Source organism: Siphateles boraxobius, unplaced genomic scaffold (genome assembly GCF_051911475.1).
Source record: "Siphateles boraxobius isolate OS27281-9 unplaced genomic scaffold, OSU_SipBor_1 12, whole genome shotgun sequence".
Lineage (NCBI taxonomy): Eukaryota > Metazoa > Chordata > Actinopteri > Cypriniformes > Leuciscidae > Siphateles > Siphateles boraxobius.
In genome coordinates, this window is record NW_027508722.1 from 4172789 (window position 1) to 4195639 (window position 22851).

The 22851-nt window shown below is 37.7% G+C and overlaps 1 protein-coding gene across 1 annotated transcript in view; it reads left to right on the forward strand.

The window, feature by feature from the left end:
• macf1b (microtubule actin crosslinking factor 1b) overlaps window positions 1-22851 on the forward strand; it is a 36284-nt gene that overhangs the window by 10391 nt on the left and 3042 nt on the right. The window contains exons 20-38 of the mRNA XM_077205470.1: window positions 197-325; window positions 438-608; window positions 3126-3281; window positions 3360-3566; window positions 3967-4086; window positions 6874-7043; window positions 7128-7287; window positions 10063-10257; window positions 11129-11254; window positions 11872-12015; window positions 12541-12729; window positions 15792-15906; window positions 15995-16161; window positions 16255-16417; window positions 16514-16668; window positions 17821-17895; window positions 18805-18922; window positions 21242-21408; window positions 21530-21641. Coding sequence (XP_077061585.1) covers window positions 197-325; window positions 438-608; window positions 3126-3281; window positions 3360-3566; window positions 3967-4086; window positions 6874-7043; window positions 7128-7287; window positions 10063-10257; window positions 11129-11254; window positions 11872-12015; window positions 12541-12729; window positions 15792-15906; window positions 15995-16161; window positions 16255-16417; window positions 16514-16668; window positions 17821-17895; window positions 18805-18922; window positions 21242-21408; window positions 21530-21641 — 2839 coding nt within the window. The remainder of the gene's footprint in view (window positions 1-196; window positions 326-437; window positions 609-3125; window positions 3282-3359; window positions 3567-3966; window positions 4087-6873; window positions 7044-7127; window positions 7288-10062; window positions 10258-11128; window positions 11255-11871; window positions 12016-12540; window positions 12730-15791; window positions 15907-15994; window positions 16162-16254; window positions 16418-16513; window positions 16669-17820; window positions 17896-18804; window positions 18923-21241; window positions 21409-21529; window positions 21642-22851) is intronic.

Consider the following 22851-nt stretch of genomic DNA (forward strand, 5'->3'; position numbering starts at 1 on the left):
GTCGGTTTACAAAGTCAATTGCGCTCGGTGCATGATAGAGCCCCCATATGTTTACATTCCACTTTTCTCAATTTACATAACCCTTAACTATATATATACAGCTAAGGGTTATACATATACATTTATACATACATACGTACACTTAATGTATAAGTTCAAGCTCATGCAGAACTCAACAATTATAACTGGATTTCAGGTTCAAGATGTAACCATGGAGATCCAAGATCTCCTGCAGTGGCTGGAACACACAGACCTGAGGCTGTCATCCAGTAAGACAGTGTGGGGTATGCCAGACTCTGCGAGCGAGAGACTAAACACTCATTTGGTAAGAATGACTTCAATTTTGCTTGCTGATTTTGCAGTCTCAACCCTGCAAACTGTGTTTATAAAACATTATTCTACAATGATGCCTGACTAGTTTCTTTCTTGTTTTACAGGAGTCGTGTAATGAAATGGATTCTAAAATGCACGCCTACACAAACGTTCGCAACGCCATCCACAGGATGCTGGAGGGCAGTGAGGTGGCCCGGGGCTCCAGCACGGAGCATAGCTTATGCATACTGGAGCAGAAATGGAGCACTGTCTATGCTAAAATGCAAGAAAGAAAGGTGATGACAGTATACTCTGCCTAATTATATACAGTTGTGCTCAAAAGTTTACATACATCTTGCAGAATCTGCAAAATGGTAATTATTTTAACAAAATAAGAGGGATCATACAAAATGCATTTATTTTTTTATTTAGTATTGTCCTGAATAAGATATTTTACATAAAAGATGTTTACATATAGTCCACAAGACAAAAAAAATAGCTGCATTTATAAAAATGACCCGTTCAAAAGTTTACATACCCTTGATATTTAATATTGTGAGGCTTTACCTGGATGATGCACGACAGTTTTGTGATGGTTGTCCCTCATTTGTCCTGAGCAGTTAAACTGCCCAATGTTCTTCAGAGAAATGCTCCAGGCCCCAAAAATTACGTTACGTCAGATATGAACTTACGAATTTGGATCTCGCTGAGAGATAACGACAGCCTGTGCTACCGGGAGAGTTGAGACTCCATCCGCAGGTGGTCCAGCTGATCTGGAGGCGCTTCGGGACTGCACAGGTAGACCTGTTTGCCGTTTCGGACTAGTCTCACTGCCAGTTATTTTACTCCCTGACCGAGGGGACCCTCGGCACAGATGCGCTGGCACACAGCTGGCCTCAGGGCCTACGTATTTATGCGTTTCCCCCAGTGCGCCAACTTGCACAGGAACTGTTTAAAGTCAGGGAGGACAAGGAGCAGGTCTTGCTAGTCGTGCCCATTTGGCCCAACCGGACCTGATTCCCAGAACCCATGCACCTTGCGATAGCCCCTTCCTGGCACATTCCTCTGAGAAAGGACCTTCTCAGAGAAGAGGCACCATATGGCTCCCACGTCCAGACCTCTGGAATCCACACCCACGTCTGGTCTCTAAACGGGACGTGGAGGACTTAGGTGATCTACCCCAGGCGGTGGTAGACACCACACACACGAGGTGTGCTTATGCTTGGAAGTGGAACCTATTTGTTGAGTAGTGTTCTCCTCACCGGGAAAACCCCCGGAAATGCCCGATCAGAGCAGTGCTTTCCTTCCTGCTGGAAGGGTTGGAGCGAAGGCTGTCTCCCTCCACCCTGAAACTGTATGTTGGCACTATTTCCGCACATCACGATGCAGTAGATGGTAAAACCGTGGGGAAGCATGACCTAATCATCAGATTCCTTAGGGGTGCGAGAAGGCTAAATACTCCTGGCCCTCACCCTGTACCCTATTGGGATCTCTCATTGGTGATAACAGCATTACAGAGATCCCCCTTCGAACCACTGCAGTCAACTGAGCTGAAAATTCTGTCAGTGAAGATGGCGCTGGCTTTCATCAAGAGGGTAGGTGACCTGCAAGTATTTTCAGCCAATTAATCGTGCCTGGAATTTGGCCTAACTCTCGTTATCCTGAGACTTCAGCCCGGATATGTCCCCGAAGGTTCCCACCACTCCTTTTAGGGAACAGGTGGTGAACCTGCAAGCGCTGCTGCACCTGGAGGAGGAAGACCCAGCTCTTTCTTTGCTCTGTTCTGTCTTCGTTTTACGCCTGATGTGCGGAAAGAACGCAGAGCTTCAAGACCTCAGACCAGCTCTTTGTCTGTTATGGAGGCAAGCAGAAGGGAAAGGCTGTCTCTAAGCACAGGTTGGCCCACTGTATAGTGGATGCCATCGTCCCCTCCTTAGGACCGGATACGTGTGCTTATCTTGCTCCTAAGGTGAGTTCCCCAGCTGGTGAACCCAGTTGGACTTCCTTCACCACCCTCGGCAGTCAGACGTGGCGGAGACGTCCGCCTCCATACCTACACTCGTAAGTATGCCCAGTGGTTGACACCTGTGCTAGGCTAGTTGCCCATATGTTGTGATCCCTACGGTAATCCCATATGTGTATTCTTCCACGGTATGGCTTCCCCTGCATGTGAGTCTGTGTCTTTCTCTTGAGCTGCCAAGTCACCATGTGCATTGCAATGTGCATTGCAAGTGCTTCCGTATTTATACCCGTGCTGCCGGGCGGAGAGCGCGATGCAAATCTCGGCACATCAATGTGCATTGGTGTACATAACGTCTACATCCCCTCCTTCAGGGAACGAGAGTTTCATATAATACCAAGTCTTTTTCCAGCATCTTTTGCATATTTTGAACCCTTTCCAGCAGTAAATAAGTGTACAATTTTGGGATCCATCTTTTCACACTGAGGACAATTGAGGGACTCAAACACAACTATTAAATAAGGTTCAAGAATGCACTGATGCAAGAAGGAAACATGATGCATTGAGAGCCGGGGGTTGAAAACATTTTGAATTTGAAGATGAAGGTAACTACTACTAAAATTGTCTTCCATGCAATATGTAAGTATATTCTGTTGCTTCCGAAGGACAGTACTAAATTAATTTCTTTTTATATTTTAACTAAATCAATTTGGACGCCTTCATCCTGTTCAAAAGTTTTCACCCCCGGCTCTTAATGTCATTTTTCTGTGTTTTTTTTAATTAAATATGTCAATGTATTATTTGTCATTTCCGTATTTTTATTTAAAAAAAACTAAAATATTTATTTTTTTAGGCAAAGTTAACAGAGGGACTTGGTCTTGCAAAGGAGTTTAACAGTAATGTCCAAGACCTGCTGACCAAAATGGCCAAGTTTGAGGAGACCATTAACAATCTACCTGCGCCCAGCTTCATCCTGGACACCATCTCCTCACAGCTTCAGGAGCACAGGGTATGTGTATATGCACATGGATTTGTGTATGTCTGTGGTAGTGTACGTGTTTGTGTGATTCTGTCATCTTGTGTGTAGATGCTGATAGGTGAGGTGCAGTCTTATGGAGAGAGGAAGACGAGCGTGGAGAACGCCGCCACACGTCTGTCTGAGCTCAGCAGAAAGGAAGACTGCGATGTTGTGCAGAACCTGATCATGACCGTTCAGGACAGATTCAAGAAACTCCTCCAACACACTACAGAGAGGGGAAAAACGCTTGAGGACGTCAAAAGACATGCTAAACAGGTATTGACTTCCAACACTATCTCACGACCAATTCGTACGAATTCGTATGAGTTATTAAAGGTTTGCTAATTCATGCGACCTCACTCGTACAAATTCGTACGATTTGTCTAAACCCACGTAATGGGTAGGTTTAGGGGCGGTGTCAGGGGTAGGTTATTCGTACGAATTCATACGAATTGGGCAACTCGTAAAATATGTACTATTTAGCAAAAATTTTACGAATTCGTATGAGTGAGGTCATATGAATTAGCCACCTTGTAAAATTCGTACGAATTTAGATCGTGAGATCGGGTTGTCACTTCTCATAGGGACTTCGACACAGACATAAAGAGTTAGTTCAAAGTATCCAGGAAATCATTTGGCAAGTACTACTAAGCTTTTGTGCTTTCTACTTCCACAGTTCAATGAATCATGGCACTTACTGGTGGACTGGATGACGGAGGTTGAACAGACACTGGATACCCACAAAGAGATCGCTGTGTCACAGGAAGAGATCAAACAACAGCTTACTGAACAAAAGGTACTTCACATTTCAGGTCTCAACAAAGAGGGTTTGTAGCCAATGTCAGAGCGTTTCGGGTCAGTTGACAGTTTGGCCTTTTGGGCTAGTGCTGCACTGCCACAGAAAAATTTACATTCATTGGTCTTGTTTTAATTTAAAAAATAAATAAAAATTTGCCATGCAAAGCTTGGTTTATTTTAATTTTATTTGTTCATTCTTGGTAGTCTTGGAAGTATCAGTAAGTAACTAAATATAATGTTTTGCATTGCAAATGTGAAAAAAAAAAAACTTTACAGTGTTGCAATTGCATACAATTGCAAAAGAGTTTATGAATTCAAGGAGCTATATTATAGCTGTATAAACGGTGGCCAAAAGAGCTCAACGCGCTGCAACTGAAGAAAACGCATGCAAATTGAAAAACATACGCAAATTAAGAAAACATCTTCATCAGTTTCACAACACATGTGTGCTCCAAATACTCACAACACATAGCTCAAAGTCTACTTTTCTTTTCTTTTTTTGCAAAACATACAGAGATTACATGTTTATGACACATAACTTTGTGTACAATATACAAAATGTATTAATATGTTCAATTTCATCAGAATACAAATGAGAAAAGAAGAGTTAACAATGAGTTGAAAAAAATAAAAATAAAATAGAGAAAAAGGCCTTGTGGGTAAAATATTAATCTATACATCAGTTACATTGTACACATTTTGTCATATTATGTTTGAAATAAGTTTCATAAGAAATGTTACGTAATGCAGGGTCCAAAGATGATAACTTAGGCAAGTTTTAAAGTTGAGACACATATATAATGCATATTTTAAAAACTTTTTTTGTATAAAATGTATATTTAATTGCAACAGTTACGCTAACAGCAATAAAAATAAATTTCTGTCGTAAGAACAGCTATTCAGCGGAACATCCCAGGTGAAAATAATGAGGAAATTACATTGTCTTTCATGCTCCCTTCCCCAAGTGCAATCCAAACGGCTAAATAATGGCACACAAGTCAAGTCAAGTCACCTTTATTTATATAGTGCTTTTTACAATGTAGATTTGTTTCAAAGCAGCTTTACAGAGATAACAAAAAAATAATGTTGTAATATTATTGTTAAATATAAAATTAAATGTCCCCAACTAAGCAAGCCAAAAGCCAATGGCGACAAAGGCGAAGAAAGGCGAAAAAGGCGACAGTGGCAAGGAACCAAAACCCCATCAGTGACAGAATGGAGAAAAAAAACCTTGGGAGAAAGGACAAGTGCCCTGCTCCCTCCAAAGTCCCCACTTCAAGGGCTCTGCCCTTATAAGGGAGTAGGGCATAGGGATGCTCACGAGCTATAAGCTCACCCCAGCCGGGTTGGTCACTTATTGGGGTCCCATTTCCATTGTGGTCTGTGCTATTTGCAGCGCGTTTTTGTATATGGTTGTGTTGTGAAGTTTTGCAGTGCGTTTCTGTGTAAGGGTGTGTTGTGATTTCTTAATTTGCGGGTGTTTTTCTATTTGCATGTGTTTTCTTCAGTTGCAGCGTGTTGAGCTCTCTCGGCCACCGTATGTATAATTTCCAGCAAATTTTCTTTTTATAAAGCAGAAATATTTAATGAACCAAAACATTTGGAAGGAAATCTTAACATTTAATTAAAAATATGAATATTCCTAGCAAATCCACCCAAAAATGCATTGTTAAAAATATCTCATTCTTTTGTGGTGGGGCCAGTGAAAATGTTAATAATAGCAAGCAAAAATTGAGGTTACTTTAACTCAATAGTAACTTTATTTCAATAGTCCACTTTAGACTAACTATAAGTAACTTTGCAACTGCATGTTGACTAACTCTCATTAGAGTATCTGTAGACTGTTAGGGGAGCATCAAAATAAACTGTTGGCAGATATTAAGCAGACAGTCAACTAATACTGATAGTTGACATAGTTGCAAACTTACTTATAGTCAGTGTTAGGGAAAGTTACTGAACCTGGGCTGAGCTTGCTAGTTTGTTTTTTAATAACAAAAAAGGCTAGATTTTGTGCTAATATAAAGGCCCTTTCATACCAAAAGTGAAATGGATAAGCATCAGGGTTAAGAGAAGACAAATTCACACACACACACACACACGCACGCACGCACGCACACACACACACACACACACACACACAGAAACACAAATGTGATGTTTGTCTGAAGTCATTTTTTATTAGTATGGACTAATTGGATCATCAAAAGTCAGCAGCAAAGACATGTTTCACAGACAGGGCTTAGATTAAGCCAGGATTAGGCTTTAGTTCAATTAGAACATTTAAGTAGCTTTTATAAACATGCTTTAAAAAAAGCACCATTACTGGTGTGCATCTTGAGACAAAACAATGGCAGTGACAAATTTTAAGATATGCCAGTGCAACTTGCATAACTTACTCCAATATTGTGATGTAAATTTAAAAGTAATGCTTTACTTTGCTTGTTACTTGAAACAAGTAATCTGATTACGTGACTCGCGTCACATGTAATGTGTTACTCCAACACTGCTTATAGTTAGAACGTGGATTATCAAAATAAAATGTTTCCAAAATTGGAACTACCGGCACGGCTGGCAAGCAGAAAAAATATCCTCAAAAACCATTATAAATTACTTTTACATTGTTACATTTGGTGCCCCATAAAATGTAAAAATGTAAAAAAAAAACTGGACAGGGAAAGTAAATAATCTATAGTATAATATGTATAAACCACACTGGAAATTTCACCCCAAAATAAATAAATTCTTCAGAATGGATCATTTATGAAGTGCATCTGTATATCTTCAGGAGTTCCAGAAACTTCTCCGCTCGAAGCGGCCCATGTATGAGGCTTGTCTGAAGAGTGGCCGCTCACTCCAGGAGAAAGCGCAGGGCCCTGAAGACACACAGTACCTGGAGAACATGGTGTCCGAGCTCAGAGATTCATGGGACACCATCAGCGGGAAATCCAGTGAGAGGTGAGTCTGATGTGAGCTGTATCATCTGATCTGTAGTGGTTTGAGTATATTCTCTGAGCTCTAAATTGAGCTTTTCCCCCCAAGGCAACACAAGCTGGAAGAGGCTCTGCTGTTTTCTGGGAGATTCACTGACGCTCTCCAGGCTCTGAATGACTGGCTGTACCGGGCAGAGCCACAGCTGGCTGAAGATGTGCCTGTCTGTGGTGAAAAAGACCTGGTCAACAATCTGATTGACAAGCACAAGGTACATCTCAGCATATATTACACTATAGGGCAAACCCCCAAAATGTAATAATTTACATCAAAAATTTTAAGTAAGAAATTCCAAGTTTAAGTAGCAGAACTGGCAGATTTTTATTTTGTAATCATACAATTTATTAATAATTAAATATTTTTTCGTAGTGGAAACTTGGCTAGCTTTAACTAGCTAATTCAGTAAATGCTAACTTGCTAGTTGGTAACAATGCTTTGATAGCATTAGTGTAACGCTGAGGCAGGGATGAAGCAGAGAGAGAATCCACATGCAAGCACTTTATTAACAATACAAACAAGAAATCCATGGTAAACTAAGAAAGTCAGAACAGGAGCATGTTACAGCAAACAACAACTGACAAACCACTACAGAAACACAAGAGCAATTTATACACAGGCTAACAAGGTAACAAGTGTGCATGGTAAATTGTCATGGGAACACACGGGGGTCAAGTCACAAAAATACAGCAAGGTTCTTAAACTCTAGTTCTAGAAAATGAAGAACAAAGAAATGTGCACCAGGTGTACTTTGTTTTTTTTATGTTTTTAATTCATTTATGAAGCTACTGCAAACTTTATCATTACATATTACATTGTTATATTATAATGGCATCATATTTTGTGCAGGCAATTAGCTTACTTCGCTGTAAATAGAAAAGCCTGACAATATAAGTGCCATTCTGGTATTACGTCATGTTTCTCACTGACTTAAAGAAAATCCAGAGTTTCCCACTTATATTTACGAGCTTGTGGTGGCGTTCATGTGCGTTCACCTAGACTAATCTGGTTAGACCAGGGGTAGGCAAGTTCGGTCCTAGAGAGCCGCTGTCCTGCAGAGTTTGGCTCCAACACTGAGAAAAACCTCACCTGCCTATTAGCTGTAGTAATCCTGAAGACATTGATTAGCTTGTTCAGGTGTGTTTGATTAGGGTTGGAAATAAATTCTGCTGGAAAGCGGCTCTCTAGGACCGAACTTGCCTACCCCTGGGTTAGACTAATCAACACGAAAAACAACAAAGAACTACAAAACATTGCACAAGACAGGAAATAACACAAAAGTCCTCACACAACACAGGGGAACACAGGCACTGATCATGACATTTAGCATAGCATAGCAATTTCTAAATGAGTACGGCAATATAGAACATTTAACATATTTCTGTTCTCAAGCCGGGCTCAAGCTCCACTCATCAATATTTTGGTAACCCTCAAAAAAAAATGTTAACACTTTATAATAACTGCACGCTATTAATCATTAGTTAAGCATTAGTAAATAGTTAATTCAGAATTTATAAGGCATTAATATACATCAATAAGCTGTTTATAAATACAGCTGTACATGCTTTATTCTTGATTTATAAGCATATCTATAATGTGTTTAATAATTGTATTTTCATACTTTATTAATTATCAATTTCTCATTTCTAAATTATTTATTGCATTATTTACAAACCAGTTATTTAGGAGTCAGTTGTTCATGAGACTACTTAGAAAGTGTAAGTAAATGATAATAAACTATTTAAATGTACATTCATACATCTTATTATTCAGACATTTAGTACTGGGTACTATTAACATGTATTTCTACTGTAATTCATGGTTAATTCAGGTAGTTATAAAGCATTTAGTAGTGGTCAGTGAACTATTTTTGTGAGCTCATCTAAAGTGAGGACTAGTTATGCCTTGTTAAATCATTTACAAAGGATATTTAAAGGCTCAGTTCTAAACAGAAAAAGGAAACAAACACAATACAGTGATACAGAACATAAAATATTTAAGATGTATGAATGTACATTTGAATAGTTTATTAATCATTTACTTACACTTTCTGTGATCTTATGAACCACTGACAACTCCTAAATATCTGGTTTGTAAATAATGCAGTACTTCGTTTAGAAATTATATATTGATCAATAATAAAGTATGAAAATACAATTATTAAACACATTATAGATATGCTTATAAACCAAGATTAAAGCATTTATAGCTGTATTTATAAACTGATTATGTCTATTAATGCTTTATAAATGATGAATTAACTGTTTATTGATGCTTAACTAATGATTAATAGCATGCAGTTATTATAAAGTGTTTTACCCATTAATTTTGCACAAAACAACACTTAAGTTTAGCGTTTACACTTCCTTTTGAGTGGCATGGCAAAGCATGCTGGGAAATAGAAATTCCTGCCCAGTTTCAGTTAATTTTAAGTCTGTCTAAATCAAAACAATGAAACAATTCCGGTTACATAAAAAATGTGTCACTTTTTGAACTCAAAAGAAAAAAAAAAGTTCTAAATATTCATACAAGTTAATTTGATTGAAATAATTTGTTAATTTAAGTTTACCTTACTCAAACCAGTTCATTATTTTGAGGGTTAGGGTTTAAATTGCATACACTCTTCGAAGAAAAGTTTCTATATAGAAACCTTCTGTGAGGCACTTTATATAGAACCTTTTCCCATCATGGGATCATTTATGGATTTAGTTTTAATTAATTCACTTTATTTTAATTCATAAATGTTATAGACAAAATTTATCATTAGAAAAATCTAAAATCTAAATAACCAATTTAACATGAAAGTGTCATGCAATCATTTAAGACATTTGTCTTTATATAGAAGCTTTTTAACATAAAAGGATCCTTTCAAATTGAGTCAAGAACCCTGTGGTTCTATATAGAACCCCACTAAACCTTTGCTTCTAAGAGTGTACAGACTTAAGATCTAAGCTGCTCGGTGACCCCTACACCTTCTCTGTGACTGTAGGTGTTCCAGCGTGAGCTCGGGAAGCGTGCCAGCTGTATCCGGACGCTGAAGCGTTCGGTCAGAGATCTGACGCGGAGCAGCATGGCTGATGCCCACTGGTTGCAGGAGCAGATGGAGGAGCTGGAGGGCCGCTGGGAGGCCGTGTGCCAGCTCTCGGTGTCCAGACAGGCTCGACTAGAGGCGGCCCTTCAGCAGGTACCGTCACACTCCACTGTGTTGATGATAATCATGGAACCTTTGATCACAGAAGTTATATTTACACTGTGCATTTGGCTGATACTTTTATTCAGAGCACTTACATAACATTCAAGGTACTGTAGTGTTGGCATCATTAACTAAAATAAAAAATACAACAACAAAAAAACACTGAAATAAAATAAACGCTGACTGAAATAAAATGGATAAAAAACTTCAACTTAAAAAGAAAATGAGAAATTTTGCCTTCACAACTAACTAAAAAAAAAGTTGAATTTCTAAAATTATTTGTTAGGTACATTATCATTTACAGTAAATGTCTGTACGGTTTTTTTTATCTCTCTTAATGTCTTTAATGTCTCTTATACTGAACCAAGATTTAATTGATCAAAAATACAGTACAAACTGTAATATTGTGAAATAATATTACAATTTAAAATAACTGTTTTCTATTTGAATATATTTTAAAATGTAATTTATTCCTGAGATCAAAGCTGAATTTTCAGCATCATTACTCCAGTGTCACATGATCCTTCAGAAATCATTCTAATATGCTGATTTGCTGCTCAAAAAACATTTATTATTATTATCATCAATGTTAAAAACAGTTGTGCTGCTTCAGATTTTTGTGGAAAACGTGACATTTTATTTTTCAGGATTCTTTGATGAATAGGAAGTTCAAAAGAACAGCATTTATTTGAAATAGAAATCTTTTGTAACATTAGGCTATAAGTGTCTACTGTCACTTTTGATCAGTTTAATGCATCTTTGCTGAAAAAAGCAATTTCTTTAAACTTTTGAACAGTAGTGTACATTCAGGCATATTGATAATCCCAACACTTTGCACACTTTGTACCTCTGTTGTTCTCAGGCGGAAGAGTTTGATGTGATGGTTCATTCGTTCCTGGATCATCTTTCAGATGTTGAGAGGGTTCTGAAGTACGGAGTGCTGCCTGAGGAAGAGGACGCTCTTCTGGCATTTCGTACATGTCATCAGGTATGGTGGACATGGACCCACTTATTACTCCAGAAATGTATACAGTGTCTATAGCCCGCCTTGTTGGCAGAGGCTCTTTAAACTAACTCCATCCACAATTGTTGGTTAAGCCAGACGAAATTACAAATAATTACAAGAAACAAAAGAAATCCTGCTGATAACAGGAGCAGTGGCATGGAGAGTAAGGCGGGTGGTGCTGGCTTTTGATGGGACCAACCGAGTTTGAATCCGCCTTTTTCTGAGCTCATTCTTCCCCCTGTTTATTTCACATCAGCTTAGACAGACGTTTATTTTCAATAAAAATTATGAAAATATTTGAAAAGTGGAAATGAAGTGTCTTACGGGTATTTATTAGTGGGAATAAAGTGTTTATTGGGTAAGGATGTCCTAAAACGGCAGCATGCATTTATGATTTTAATAAATATAACCATATACACTGAATATGTTTTTATTATTGTATACTTTTTTATAATATACTACAATACACTAAGGAGCAAATAGAATCTGCCACTCTTTGCACTTAGTATAAATAGCATCTAACAACTATTTACATTTAGTGCAAATAGCTGCTGCCAATGTTATCATATGAGTTGCATGATTGTGTCTGTGATCTGCAGGAGTCAATGAGTTCCTTGAGCGGTCAGCAGATGGAGCTAGAGAACATTCGTAAACTGGGTGAGGAGATTCTGTCCTCCTGTCACCCTGACTCTGTCATCACCATCAAGTCATGGATGAGTATCACAAAGACTCGCTATGAGGAGGTGAGTCAAGTTAGAGGATGAGCAGGCCTACTAGATATTAACAGTTGCAATCTGTTGACAATTAGAGTGCAATAGAAAATCTAATTCTATAGATCAATGGACTTTTACCAATAACATACAGTGTAAACTTTCAAGGCAGACCTACCATGAGCTCTGAGGTTGCTGCTAAGAGATGAAATATGGTTCTGTAAAAGTGATTTCAAATTAGGTTTTGAAAATTCACATAATTGCTGAACTCCTGCTAAAGAATTACACTAATTATAACCCTGAAGCGAGTCTTTGTCACCCTGTAAGTGGAAGGATATGCTGTAAATGATATAATCAAGTCAGTTTTACTACTTACTGGTGGTACTATAAAACTATAGACAGCGAGACTATAAGAAATATATTGGACTTTTCTGAGAGTGCAGGCTTAGAATTTTTACTGTGCATGAAGAGATTTTGGCGGTCACTGTTGTGTTGTTTATTTTGACTGTTCTCAGTGTAGAAGTACAAGTGTGCTATATGTGTGATTTCATGCATCAGGTCCAGATGTGGGCGAAGCAGCAGGCCGAGAGGATCCAGACCACACTGTCAGCTCTAGAGGCAGAGAGAGAGGAGGTACAGCGGTTACTGGACTGGATCTCTTCCACTGAAGAGTCTCTCAGTCTAAAGGAACAGGAGCCATTGCCTGAAGACTTAGAGATCACCGCAGAGCTCATCACTCAGCATGCGGTACTAATACACAATAAACTATTCATATTAAACACCCAAAAATGACAATGCTGTCCACATTAACTCACCCTCAAGTCAGTACAAAAATGTATGACTTCTTTCTTCTGTTGAGAAAGAACTTTCTTTTATGTTTCACTGAAGAAATAAGGTCATACAGTTTGGGAGAACATGAGGGTGAGTAAATGATGACAGCGTTTTCTTTTTTGGGTGAACTAACCCTTTTAAAAAAGCAGATACATATTGTACATGCAGTAGTGGCCAAAAGTGGGAATTTGCTCAGCGGGAATTTTTTATCTTTTTTATTATGTTACTACAAGTCTGACAGAACCATTAAAATGGGTGGAAAATATTTAAAAATATATTTGAGTTTTTAAAAATTTAAATATGAGGGAAGAACAAAACACTGAACTTGGTTATTTTAAATGTAATAAAAAAATATTTACTTAAAAAAATATATTTGGGAAAAAAAACTGCATAGAAAAACAAAAAGCTCACAAAAAAGGATACATTGAATACAACTGTAACAGTTGGTGGCTGTATTAAAAGCACCCGAAGACAAAATAGCAAAACAAACAGACTTTAATAAAGATTATTAGAACACTTCATAGACGGGAATTAAAACCATGTAATCCAAATCCAACACTGAACCATGAACTGGCAAAACTCGAGGGCTGTGTTCAAAATCACCCCCTATACTCTCATTCACTATTCTCTACATTACTCCACTTGAAGGGGTGAATGAAAACAAGTGACGAACAGCCAATACAAGCACCTGGTCAGACTCGTACATATCAGGCTCCGCAGCGATGTTGGGCTTGCCAACCAGTGGGCCTGCAGCTTGCGGCAGAGAAGGGCTCGACGTCTGCGGTGGGCTTAAACTGCTTTCTTCCGAACTATGTGTTCTGGCTGGGCACTGGGTTTGGAGTGGGGCTGGTGACGTCACTGGACTGCAGTCAGGGGCTGGAACCCACGTGTGTGCAGTCCACACACACAAAATGGCCATGGCCATAATGGTCAGCGCTGTATTCTTAGGAGCAGACTCTGGGGCTGGAAGGGGCTCTGGACAGGTGAATTTCTCTCACCTGAACAGACTCAGGAATTTCTTTCAACGGAACAGACTCAGGAATTGCTCTTGCTGGAATAAAGAATTTTCCTCACTGGAAAGGTAGCTGTGGCTGGCATGCTGGTTTTCTCCTCACTTTCCACAATGGTAATCGGGGACCCATTGTGGACAAGCACCAACTCCACATAGTCCTGGAAGCTCACGCGTGGCCTGTCTTCGGGAGAACTGCCCGGAAACACACACAGAGGCTGGTGTCATCATTATGGACGAAAGAAACCAATTCCAAATACTTCTTTGTGTGGACCTCAAGGACAGATCCCCCTGGGAGAGGAGGAGAATCTACACTGCTGCTAGATCCAGGTTTAGTTCAGTTCTTCTGTCAGCATTGGTTGCAGGGGTAAAACAGGATCTAAAGGTGATGATACACAGGGCAACTTTTTGAGCAATGTTGCTGGGCAATCTTGCCGAACGATTGTTGCTTGGGCACTTTCCCATTGAAAATGGGCAATATATTTCTATCTGGATAATTTAGATCGGTTGTGGGCCCTGTGTCTCATCTGGTTGCCCATTGACGGCAACATTGCCCGTCAACATTGCTCAAAAAGTTGCCCTGTGTATCATCACCTTAAGTGCAGCAGTCTTTATTTAGAAATAAACTCAAATCTTCACAAAACAGAATCTCGGGAACAGGAACTAGATCAGGAAAAGAACAACAAACTTAACCCAATGTACGCATTGAAAAGACACTCACAAACTGTCACGAGATGCACACAAAAGGTAGGATCCAAGTGCAGTTTATTAGGGTAATCCAAAATCATACATCAGCCAGGCAAAAGGTCAAAATCCATATAACACAGTCCAAAAACAAGAAACAAACTAGACAAGAACTCTGAGGTGCACATAGACATCAAACAAGGACTCGACCTCTAACACAGAAACAGACAGGGTATAAATAGACCAGTGCAAACAATGTGAGTGGGAACAGCTGTGTGTAATGATCAGTGATGAGTGACAGAACAGGATGATGGGAAATGTAGTTCATGAGGAAATGTGACGATCAGGGAAAGAAACTCTAGAAAACCCAGGGAACAAACCAGACACCGTGACACAAACTGAACGGAAGTTAAATAGGGGAAATAACGAGACACATGCCTGAACATAATGATGAAATCAAATGAATAACCATGCCAACTGACAAGGAGCTTCAAACACAAATAAATCCATGCGGTGTGACACTACCAATTTTAAAGGTCCATTTTTTCTAGTCCAGACATCCCTTTTGGACACTACTGTATGTCTTCACTACAATCATTACTGACAGAAGGAAAAAGTTCATTTTAATACACGTTTTATAAAATATCATACATGTGCATATACTTTAATAACCTTTATAAAATTAAGCAAAATCAAAGTCAGGTCCTCTTTCCATATTTCACCTTCTTTGCACTTTAATTCACCTTTAATGATTAGATTTATGGTTGTTTTTATAATCTTAGATAATTGTGCTTATATTTCTTGATTATGAATTATGTATTACTGGTATTATATGATGTTAACTTTTGATCTAAGCTTTTATTTTTTAAAAACAAGTACTTGCTTTTTGTCTTAAAAATGTGTTAAAGTTAAATAAAACTAAAACGATCAAAAACACATTCGTTGTTACCTGAATTAAAATAATATAATAAAATAATAATAAAAAAACTCATTTTGTTTATTATATTAACTTGATGTACTAAAATAACTAAAACAGAAATAAAGCTTAATAAAAAACTATATAGATATATTTCAAAATGATAATAATAAAAATCACAAAAAACTCACAACAAGAATACTAAAATGTAAGGAACATTTTTAATAAAAAGGGGAAAAATAAAAACTAATTCAAACTATTAATAAAAACTACAATAGTATCTCAATGATACTAAAATAAAACTGACGTACATAGAGCAACAATTAAAAATTGTGAAGAATTTTTTTTTTAAATGTTATGCTTTTGCAGAATTTTATGGATGAGATGAAAGGGAAGGTACCAGAAGTTGAAAATGCCACGAAATCCTGTAAACACAAGCTGGTTCCCAAGCAGCAGGTTTCCCCCAGTCGCAAGCCACCAACAAGTGAGTAGAGAATCAGTGCGATTCATTACTGTGATTATTGTGTGTATGCATTCAAATGTAATCTCTGTGGATTGCATTGCATGAATAGAAAGAAGAGGCATGGCAAAGCCTCAGCTATCAGTGCCTCTACCACTGGATAAACTGGACCCTCAAACACCCATTATGTGTCAGCTGGTGAGTCATTGGCAGAAGCTCTGGCTCCTGGCACACGGCAGGCAGAGCAGACTAGAGGAACATCTACAGAGACTAAAAGAGGTGATCATGACAGTGCTGTAGCTTTGATAAAAGAATATGTTTGTGTTTGAATATTTGCGGTTGGTCTAAGAACCTTCTCTTTGGCACATGCAGTTGGAAGAGTTTGCTAATTTTGACTTCAACATCTGGCGGAAAAGATACATGCAGTGGATAAGTCAACTCAAATCCCGGATTTTGGATGTTTTTCGTAGCATTGATCGAGATCAGGATGGCCGAATAACTCACAAGGAGTTAATCGACAATGTTCTGGCATCTAGTAAGCGCAGTTTTAACACTCTTGGTTGCTCATTTTTTGCATCGAGGTGATTTTTATGCATGTAACTTCACAATATTTGCCTTTGCATATGGACAGAATTTCCCACCAACTCCCTGGAAATGACGGCTGTTGCTAACATATTTGATGTAAACGGTGATGGATTCATTGACTACTATGAATTTGTGAGTGCCCTCCACCCAAGCCGAGACCCTTATAGAAAAGCAATAGATGTAGACCAAATCAATGAGGAGGTATGTAGTTCTGTTTCATCTTTTATATACACACTGCAAAATGTTATTATCTTACTTATCTAAAATTTCTTAAATCAAGATACATTTACTTAAGATGGAAAATTACTTAAGACTTAATAAATTAAGTAATTTATTGTTTTTTAAAAAAAAATCTAAATTAAGTTAGTTTATGCTTAAAAAAATAAAAAAATATCTGTCAGTGGGGTCCGTTTTTTTTTTCCAATTGAATTAAAGGTTTAGTTCACCCAAAAAGGTAAAAAAAATATCAGTCACCCTTATGTCATTCCAACCCAATAAGACTTTTGTTTATCTTCAAAACACAAATGAAGATCTTTTAAATTAAATCTGAGAGATTTCTGTCCCTCCATTGACAGCTACACAACTACCACTTAGACGCTTCAAAAAGTTCATAAAGACATAGTAAAACTAATCCATATGAATTGAGCGCTTTAGCAGAGACTCAATCGCTTTATATGATAAACAGGTTTAATTTAGGCTTTTATTTACATATAAACATTGATCAGAGAACAAAAACGGAAGCTCAACCGAACCTGCTTGACGTGTAAGAACAAACCCTTAGCAGAAGCTCAAGCGTGCCGTGTAACACACGAGAATGAACCTGGTGTTGCGTAACAAATAAGGAAGAACCTCATTGGTTCTCGCACGTCAAGCGAACATGCTCGAGCTTCCGTTTACCAGATCTGTGTGCATTGATTAATGTTTATATGTGGAAAAAAATAATAAATTCAGTCACTTCATCATATAAAGTGATCGAGTCTCTTCAAAAAATTTGGACTAAACCGCTTGATTCATATGGATTAGTTTTACTATCTATTAATGAACTTTATGAAGCGTCACAGTGGTAGTTGCTTTGACTGACTATGGAGGGTGTTTCGAATATGAACAAAAGTCTTACAGGTTTGGAATGACATGAGGGTAATTTTTGGGTGAACTATCCCTTTACGTTTATTTTTCTTACAACACTGACAGACATTTTTTCTTGTTTTAAGCGTAAACTCAGTTCACATTTTAATGATCAAACAAGACTTATAATCTCAAGTAAATGTATGATAATATTTTTTTCCCCAGTGCATTCTTATCATCTACATTGAGTTTTTCTGTAATATGACTAACAAAAACACAATTTTGCAGGTGAGTCGTCAGGTCTCTCAGTGCAACTGTCCAAAGAGATTTCAAGTCGAGCAAATTAGCGCAAACCGCTATAGGGTGAGTGGAAATCTATTCTAGGTACAGATATGGCTGGTTATAACTGGCAATAAAAACACCTAAGGCCCTACCATACACTTGGCACAATGCGGCGCCATGCGCGACACATGTGTTTTTTAATAGTTTCAGCCCGTGCAGTTTTCATTTTCATGTCCTGCGTTAAGTTGTTTAAATCGTAAATGCATTGGTGCCCATTTGTCCGCCCATGTGCTGCTGGTCTGAAAACGATGAGTGTTCAGGCACACTGTTTGCTATTGCTGTTGAGGCAACTGAAATAGACTGAGCCATTGACCAACTTAAACCTGGTCTAAAGTCAATGGCGCAGTATTTTTTTGTTATTTAAAGAGTGCATTAGTAATGTGTGCCTATAGGCGGTTCCACAACGCGCGTACACTTTGTCACATAGATGGTCTGCTTGCGCTTTAACCTCGCACACAAGCTGATCCGTTTCCTCGCTAGAGTAGTGTTCAGTTTTTCCGCTTACAAATTCCGCCATGTAAACAGCGAATCCGCCATGGCGCGAGCACAACTGGGAATGTGAGATGAGACTCTGATTGGTTTGTTTCAAGTTACGCCCAAAAGACACCCATTACTCATTAAGAGAATAGGGACAAGCCTTTTAGACCATGCGCCGGGTGCACCGACCATTTTTCATGTCGTTAAACTAGCATAAGTGGATTCAGACACGCTCTCAGTGCACTTGCGCCCTGCGCTTTATACCATGCGCTTAGATCGTTAAAATAGGGCCCAAAGTGTTGAATGATCTGATCACAAGTAATCAGGTAACGTGTCTCATAAGGGTCTTCTGTGATCTTCACAGATACCTGGTGTAAATGGGGCAGCACAACTACGTATTCACAGCTACATGCTTGATATATGATTTTCATTCAAAATTGTGATTTTCACTAGTTTGGAGACTCCCAGCAGTTGCGGATGGTTCGTATTCTCCGAAGCAGTCTGATGGTTCGAGTTGGTGGTGGATGGACGGCATTAGATGAGTTTCTGGTGAAGAATGACCCCTGTAGAGGTGAATAACGTGCATTAATTCAAAATCTGCGTATCATAGATCAAATCAGTAGAGGACAATGTAGGAAACTATCTTCAGCAGCATTCTTTATTGAAAACGAGCTGTTGGTATAGCTGCAGTCATCAAGTCTAACTAAGGCAGTGTATATTGTAGTTTCAGATAGATTTTAGGAGGCAGTGTTTAGAAATGGAGACAAAGCATCTGGGTGACGACCTTAAACAAAGCAAGCAAATGAAGTATCCAGGTTTAGGAACCCGCCCTAGGCTCTCGAGTGTTACCAATCCTAATCCAATCAGCAAAACTATTCAAAGAATTGGAAAGTGGCTCCAAGAGCCATTAGAGACAAAGGGTGAGAGTTTCAGTAATCAGAGAACAGGACTGACAGGAACCTCTTGCTAAAATCTTTGCTTAACTTGTACTTCCCCTTAGTTTTTCATGTGATGTTATGCAATGATGTAAGATCCTTAACAGATTCTTAAATTTGTAATTCCACAACCAATACATGGCCAAGACAATATTCTTTACAGCATTGGCTGATAGCATCTCCCGTTTGGTTGCTTTGGCTAATTACAAACCTGTGCACCTCTAACTCATGAATGTTGTGCGATGATCAGCCAATGAGACCCAAGCATCCTGGAAACTCTTGCTATTTTCTTTGATTTCAAATTATGTAATAAGTAATTGTTCGCTATTAATATCATATTCATTGTGTACTGTATAATTACTTTTTCCCATGCTTTTGTAGGGGCACGGACATTTCCATCACTACTTTCTTCAAAGTGTTTACTTTTTTAATAATATTAGTGAAGAAAAACAAGAAGTTGCTACTATAAAACAAACTAAAGCACATACAGTACCATTCAAACATTTGGGGTTGGTAAATGAAGTCTCTTCTGCTCACCGAGGCTGCATTTAGTTGATCAAAAGAACAGTAAAACAGTAATATTGTGAAATATTATCACTATTTAAAATAACTGTTTTCTAGTTGAATATATTTTAAAATGTAATTTATTCCTTTGAAGCATCATTACTCCAGTCTTCAGTCACATGATCCTTCAGAAATCATTCTAATATGATGATTTGCTGCTCAATAAACATTTCTGATTATTACGAATGTTGAAAACATTGAAACCATGACGCATTTTCATAATTCTTTAATGAATAGAAAGTTCAATAAACAGCATTTATTTGAAATAGATTTTATTTTATTTTTGTAATTGTCTAAAAGTCTTTACTGACACTACTGATAAATAGAATAGATTCTTGCTACAGAAGTATTGTTTTCTTTCAAAAAACTAAATCTTATTGACACCAAACTTTTGAATGTTAGTGGATTTATTATGTATTTTAAAGTTAAAATCCTTGGCACTGCCTATTGAAGAACCCATATCAATCACCACAAATGAGTAATTCATAAACACACCGTGCTTATCATAAGTGAACACATCCATGCTAAAGTTGACTAAAAAGAGGAATAAAAAAATCATCTTTTTGAAATTTATCTTAATGCCTTAATTAAAAAAATGAGGAAAAATCCCACCTTTAAGCAAACCAATTTTTTTGTGAATGAATAATGTATCGTAAATAAATAAATGTTCTTCCTTAAAATACAGGGTGCATAAGTCAGGACACCCCTATGTTAAATTCCCATAGAATCAAGAAGATTTTTTTAATGGCCAGTTATTTCATGGATCCAGGATACTATGCATCCTGATAAAGTTCTCTTGGCCTTTGGAATGAAAAAATCCCACATCATCACATTCCCTTCATCATACCTAGAGATTGGCATGGGCACTTTCCATGAGATCATCTCTCAATGCAAATCATACCAGCTATTAGGCTGACTGAAATAACACCATGCCAATCTCTAGGTATGGTGAAGGGTTTGTGATGAAGTGGGATATTTTATATCCAAAGGCCAAGAGAACTTTATCAGGATGCAAAGTATCCTGTATCCATGAAATAACTGGTCTTTAAAAATAAAAATCTGCCTGTCTCTATGGGAATTTAACATAGGGGTGTCCTGACTTATCCAACCTGTATTTTAAGGAAGAACATTTATTTATTTACGATACATTATTCATTCACAAAGAAAATTGGTGTCCTTAAAGGTTGGATATTTCCTAATTTTTTTTAATTTAGGCATTAAGATCAATTTCCAACAGATGATTTTTTTATTCGTCTTTTTAGTCAACTTTACATGGGTGTGTTCACTTATGCTAAGCACTGTATAGCCAGATCTCTGAAATAAATCTGCATCACTATCAGCTTCTGAAAGAAATACTGACACACATCATTTCTCCGGTTCTTCTCACGCAGTAAAGGGACGTACAAACCTGAAGATCAAGGAGAAGTATCTCTCTCCAGACGCGTTCGAGGCATCGGGTCGCAGAGGGAATGCTAAAGGCCTGACTGTCAGTAGATCCAACTCCAGCCTGAGTTTATACAGCAGCGCTTCAGCTCCCAGTAGCCCACTGACACGCAAGGTACACCAGAACACCACTAACTGAATGCATTCTTCGCAATAATACTAAAACATTGTAGAGCTCCCAATGCCATTGGTAGGATTTATTTTTCTGAAGTCACTCTGTTTTTGTCCTGACATAGGCATTGCTACGCAGAAGTTTCTCTGGTGAGAGGTGTATTCGACCCAGGAGCTCTATTGCTGCACTGGGGAGCGACCATTTCTGTGCCGACATTGACTCACCTTCACATTCAGGTTAAAGTCGGGTTTAATCTCAGCTCTGTCGCAGTGTGTATTTGCCATACAGTATGCATTAAATAGCTAAATGCAAAATACTACGGCTTGTTTTGGATTATGCTTTTAGAAATCTGGCAGTTCTACATAAGAAAATACAGTTCAAAAGAGTTGAAATAATACACTACCATTCAATAGTGGTCAGTAGTGTCCGGTAACTTACTCTTAAAATGCGTTTAAGTTACTCTTAAACAATGATAGACATGAAACTGCACTTTTAATTATTTCAAATAAACAATATACAGTTGCATAAATTATTTTTTAACTCACCAAAGTGTGTAAATTGAGAAGGTTGCATTAAAAACATACATTTTATCATAAAATTTTGATGTTAAATCCATTTTATATGTATATATATATATGTATATATATATAGTTCTTTATTCTACACAGTATTTAATAAAATTACATCAGAAGTAACTGTAATTAAATAACAGGAAAATTAAGAGTAATCCTTTACTTTACTTTGTCACGGGTAAAGTAATCAGATTACTTAGTAATTAATCACACCCAACACTGGTGGTCAGTAAGATGTTTCAATGTTTTTGAAAGAATTCTCTTCTGCTCACCAAGGCTGCTTTTATTTGTTCAAAAATTTAGTAAAAACAGTAATATTGTGAAATATTATTGCAATTTAAAAGAGTTTTCTGCGAATATATTTTAAAATGTAATTTATTCCTGTGATCAAAGCTGAATTTTCAGCATTATTACTTCATTACCTAAGTCTTCAGTGTCACATGATCCTTCAGAAATCATTTTAATATGGAAAACAAGTCATTGCTCATTAAGAATGGACCCTGTTCACATTTCCGAGGTTATCAGAAGTGGAAGTAGAAGCAAAAGGAAAAATAAACCTTGATAGTGTTTCCACAACTTTACAAAAGAGGGAATAAATATAGTAGTATAGAGATAATATAATATAGAGATCGATAACAGCAGTCAGAGTTCACTCCCTCAGCCATTGTATTAGAAACACTCACACATCAGTGTTAATTCGTTTTTGGTATTTACTACCAAGGAAATATATAACACAAAGTATAGCGTTACAAGTGAAGAAATGGATATATGTAAAACTTTATTACATGTTAACAGTCTGTGAATAGGGTCCATTGGATTTCCTTTCAGTGTGAATCCTGTCTAAATGTTATTTTCACCTTTCAAACTTATGCGA